Source organism: Lipotes vexillifer, unplaced genomic scaffold (genome assembly GCF_000442215.2).
Source record: "Lipotes vexillifer unplaced genomic scaffold, Lipotes_vexillifer_v1.1 scaffold897, whole genome shotgun sequence".
In the NCBI taxonomy this organism is placed as follows: domain Eukaryota; kingdom Metazoa; phylum Chordata; class Mammalia; order Artiodactyla; family Lipotidae; genus Lipotes; species Lipotes vexillifer.
In genome coordinates this window covers 354,461-359,815 of record NW_006785587.1, presented here as the reverse complement: position 1 = coordinate 359,815, position 5,355 = coordinate 354,461, and the positions used below count along the sequence as shown (strand labels likewise).

The window sequence follows — 5,355 nt, the reverse complement described above, 5'->3', positions numbered from 1 at the left end:
ACAATTGTTAAAACATTTTGCCAGTCGTGTTTTTGTTAATTGCATTTTGAAGCATTATCATAAGATGTTTTTACTGCTGGCTATATAAAAATTCACAAGTTTTAACATGAAGTCTGAGAACTTGCTTTATGAACATAAATTCAAGCACCAAATTATCATCGATCTTATACCAAAAAGCATGTTGCCAGCTAGAACAAAAGATGCTTTGTTCAACAGTAATGCATTGTTTATCTAGAAGTAGAATTTTATTTCTATCAGTAAGGCTTTTTACTGGTTTAAGCCTGATGAATCAATTCTTTAACAACTCTCTCCTCAGATTACCTCTTCTAAATTTGTCTTCTGGATCTTGAGCCTTTAGGGTGTGATCAGAAGTTTTATTTGACAGTAAGGTTTCTGAACACCAGGACTCACCTGCATTGTGTGAGAGCTGAATGTACTCTAATCTTGTTTGCAGTTGAAAGATGCATGAGTGTAATGCAGTCCGGGACACAGATGATCAAACTGAAGCGTGGCACCAAAGGGCTCGTCCGACTCTTTTACCTGGATGAGCACCGGACCCGCCTCCGATGGAGACCCTCCAGGAAGAGCGAGAAGGCAAAAAGTAAGACTAACTTTTGAATTCTCTGTTTGGCTTGACAGAATAACACACGGGTTCCATTGGATGGGCTCTGAAGCTTCAGATCTGTAGACTTTTCATATTTCTGCAAGTTTTAGGGTCAGTTGTTAGAGAATGTGAAGAGACAGAATAAGTGATGACCATTTTTACTTCTGTTAATTCTTTGGAGGAATTTAAATACATAAAAAGTTTTCTTATCCATGAGTGCTGTAAACGGTAATATTTCCCCTGTGTTAGAGACGTATTTTTTTAGTTGGGATGCGAGGTTTTATAACTTGACGTCTTTTATTTTCCTATGAAAAGTAAAGGACATCATAAATCCAGTGGGATTTAAAGTGTTTTGACATATTCTGAGCACAGTTAACTGATGAATGAATTAACAAAATTGTTTCAGTGATATCAAGTAAAATAGCGTTGATCTGTCTCCTCTGTAAAGCCTCTCTCGCACACCTTCTACCCTCAGCACCAAGTCCTTGCTGAGTCCCCTGTAGTGTCTCTCTCATCTGCTCCCTCCCTCCTGTTTTCACGGGGGTCTTCTTCGTCCAGGGTCTCTTCACCTTTCCGGTGGCCTATTGCAAAGTCTCCTAACCAAGCTCCATTTTGCTAGTTTCTTCTGCCCCTATCAGATAAGATGCTTTCCTCTTCAACTCATAGACAACCTCGACTAATTAGGCTTACGTGATACACAAATTTATTCTCTCACATAACAAGAAACTCAGATTGGCCGGCCTCAGGCATGGGACATTGAGTCTCTAGTTCTGTTTTCCCTGAGTGCCCTTGGCTCTGTCCCTTGCGTGTTGAAGCAGCAACCTGGCTTCACAACTGATAGGATGGTGAAGATGCAGAAAGGGACCTTCTCTTCAGTGCTTCCTTTTCAAGAGGGAAGAACCCCTTTCCACGCCCTTCTCTCAAAGCAGGGTGCCTATGTCTCCTTGGTTAGACATAGGAGTGGGGCCACCCCACTGGCTTGGACCCACTAGAACTTGCCCAGGGCCTGGGCATAGGCTCATTTCCCTGTGAGTCATGTGGAGAACGAGTTAGAAAGACAAATTGAGACCGTGCCATTAAGGCAGAGCAGAGGCGTGGACAGTGTATATGGGCAATCAGTAAGATTGCAACCCTTCTGATTCATGCCCCCAAACAAGCAAGCAAAAAACAAAAAATACTGTCTTAGTCTAAAGTAATCCGCTCTGCAAGTGCTTCTGTGACACACACTGGCAGCGTTGCTCCACTACCTAAATAATGCTAATCTCTGGTCTGTTACTTCAGCTCCTCATAATCTAGCCTCCAGCTCAATTTATCTCTTTCCAGCTTTATCTCCCATTACTCTCCCTCTTGAGCTTTTCAGTCCGGTGTAAATGGCCTGTTCAACATCTGTGGAGCGGGCCTCATGTTTCTGTATCTTTATGTCCCTTTCCCTGGGCTGCCACTGTGTTTTCCCCTCCGCCTCTCTAAGCCCCGCTGTGCCTTTACCCTCATAGCTTTCTCTCTATAAATCCCAATCACATTTACGTATGCTATTTGATTACCACCAATTTTTTTTTCCCTTCAATTTTTAATAGCTGTTTTATGCATATTGTAAAACATCAAAGTTGGCTCTAGGTCTTTGTATGTTTTCCTGGCATAAACGTATAAACTATACATTTGACATATTCATAGCCCCCTTTTCTACCAACCTTCTTGTCCTGCTGGGCATATCTCTCTTCCTATCATAAATTTCAATACCCTGATGCAACACCCAGGAGGGTGTTGTCTGGCTGTCCAGGAGAGTAAAGTTGTACAGGAGAAGGTTACTAGCAGGAAATGACAGAGCTTGTATTTCACATTTGGGCTTAATATCACAATTCACAGACAATGAATTTGATTTTTAAATTTTAAGATGATTTTGCTTTGCCTACATATATTCACCTGCCACATAACTGTGTATCTCTTTCCTCACAGTACTTATTGACTCCATTTACAAAGTCACCGAGGGTCGGCAGTCTGAAATATTCCACAGACAGGCTGAGGGGAACTTTGATCCCAGCTGCTGCTTCACCATCTACCATGGCAACCACATGGAGTCCCTGGACCTCATCACCTCCAACCCTGAGGAGGCCCGCACCTGGATCACAGGCCTCAAGTACCTGATGGCCGGCATCAGTGATGAAGATTCCCTTGCCAAAAGGCAGAGGACCCACGACCAATATCCCCCCTAGAACTTTAATTCTAAACTGTGTGCGAGTGTGTGTGTGTGTGTGTGTATTAGATTATATTTTTTTCCCATAATTTTGAGGCTTAAATCCACTTTCCTTGCTGTTTTTTAAATTTAATTTAATTTTTATTTACTTATTTTTGGTTGTGTTGTGTCTTTGTTGCTGTGTGTGGGCTTTCTCTAGTTGCAGCGAGTGGGGGCTACTCTTCGTTGTGGTGTGCGGGCTTCTCATTGCGGTGGCTTCTCTTGTTGCAGAGCACGGACTCTAGGCACGCGGGCTTCAGTAGTTGTGGCTCATGGGCTCTAAATTGCAGCTTCAGTAGTTGTGACGCATGGGCTCAGTTGCTCCTCAGCATGTGGGATCTTCCTGGACCAGGGTTCAAACCCGTGTCCCCTGCATTGGTAGGCGTATTCTTAACCACTGTGCCACCAGGGAAGCCCCCCATTGCTGTTTTTTTTCTTTACCCTTAGTACCTTTCTGTCCCCTCCTCACTCCCACCCCAAGTAAATGAATGCATAGAGCATGTAGAAACTTAAGCTTGCGTGAACTGAGGTGCAGACTTCTTCTGAGGGGACTGGATTTACTTTCACAATCTGTGACATGTATGGCCTTTCTGAGCTCAGTTGCCTTATCTGTAAAGTGAGAATGTTAGGTTCGTTGACCGCTTTGGTTCCCTTCCTCACATTTTGAATGGTCTTAAGAATACATGTTCCCCCTCTCCATGTAGGAAATAGTACCACTTCCTTCCTTGGGTGTCATTGGAATGTGCACCCTAATTTTTTCCCAGAGTGGTGGTAAATTTGTGCTGCTCTGGCTATAATCCCTCACCAAGGGCATTGTTGGAGCAGACTGGAAATATACAGCCCCTGAAAGGATGTTGACAGTGTAAGGTCTAAGCTGATGAGCCATGATGTTTTCATCAGTATTCACAGCGTGCAGATAAATGCAACTGGGATTCATAAATGAACAAAACATAAACATAGGAATTAACTTTCTGTGCTTTTTCCTGCTAGTTTGGTTCCTAACTCCTTTACATTTGATAAAAAACAAATACTGAATCATTGAGAATGCTTTCTGGTGCAAGCCACAGAACGATACTAACAGTGCCTCAAACAATAAAGAATATTCATTTTCTAATGAACAAGAGATCTGAGATAGAGAGGTTCCAGGGTTAGTTAATTCAGTGGCTCATTAGAGACCTAGGTAATGTCATTAGAGACCTAGGCTCTGCCATTCTCAGCATGTTAGCTTGGTCCTATAGCTGGCTACCCTTTGGTCAAAGAGAAGTGCAGCAGCTCTAAACACAGAGAAGTCCTGCCCAGAGGGAACAAAGTTTCTTCTCATAAACCACCCTCCCCTTTTTTTTAAGAGCAAAGAAAAACTTCCCGGGAGCTCCACAAAAGACTACCTCTCATCAATGGCCAGAAATGCTATTACAGACCCATTCCTAAACCAACCTCTGACAAGAGAAATTAACATATAATTGGACTTTGATCTCAGGACCCTTTTTGCATTTTTAAAAACTGAAGACTCCAAAGAGTTTTTATGTGGGTTCAATCTATTGATATTTGTCATATAAGACATTAAATCTGAGAATTTCAAAAATACCTCACTAAAAATTGTAATAAACTATTACATGTTAATGTATTTTTATGAAAAATAACTTTTTCAAAGTAAAAGAAATTAGTGGGAAGTGTGGTATTGCTCTATTCTTCTGCAAGTCTTTAAGGTTTTTTATGTGTAAGATCATATCATCTGCAAACAGACAATTATACTTCCTTTCAGATTTGGTTGCCTTTTATTTCTTTTTCTTGCCTAGTTGCTCTGGCTAGAACTTCTAGTACTATGCTGAGAAGAAGTGGTGAAGGCAGGCATCCTTGTCTTGTTCCTGATCTTAGAGGAAAAGCTTTCAGTCTCTAACTATTGAATATAATATTTGCTGTGGTTTTTTCATATATTGCTTTTATTATATTGAGGTAGTTTTCTTCCATTTCTATTTTGTTGAGTGTTTTTATCATGAGAGGGTGTTGAATTTTGTCAGATGCTTTTTCTGCATCAATTGAGATGATTGTGGTTTTTCTCTTCATTATGTTGATGCAGCATATTACTTTGATCAATTCTTATATGTTGAACCATCCTTGTATTCCAGGACTAAATCCCACTTGGTTATGGTGTATAATCCTTTTAATATGCTGCTGAATTGTATTGCTATTACAGCTGACCCTTGAACAATGCAGGAGTTGGGGTGCAGACCTCCTGAGCAGTTGAAAATCTGAGTATAACTTTATAGTTGGCCCTCCGTATCTGAGGTTCTGCATCTGTGGATTCAACCAGCTGCAGATTGTGTAGTACTGTAACACTTATTTATTGAAAAAAAATTTCCCATATAAGTGGACCCACACAATTCAAACCCCTGGTGTTCAAGGATCAACTATATATTGTTGAGGATTTTTGCATCAGTGTAAATAAGAGGTAATGGTCTGTAGTTATCTTGTAGTGTCTTTGTCTGCCTTTGGTGACCTCATAGAATGAGTAGTGTTCCCT

The 5,355-nt window shown here is 41.2% G+C and overlaps 1 protein-coding gene across 1 annotated transcript in view; it reads left to right on the top strand.

The window, feature by feature from the left end:
• Positions 1 to 462: 462 nt before the first annotated feature.
• PLCH1 (phospholipase C eta 1) overlaps positions 463 to 5,355 on the top strand; it is a 110,578-nt gene continuing 105,685 nt past the window's right edge. Inside the window, 2 exon segments of the mRNA XM_007457643.1 lie at positions 463 to 601; positions 2,558 to 2,800. Coding sequence (XP_007457705.1) covers positions 466 to 601; positions 2,558 to 2,800 — 379 coding nt within the window. The 5' untranslated portion in view covers positions 463 to 465.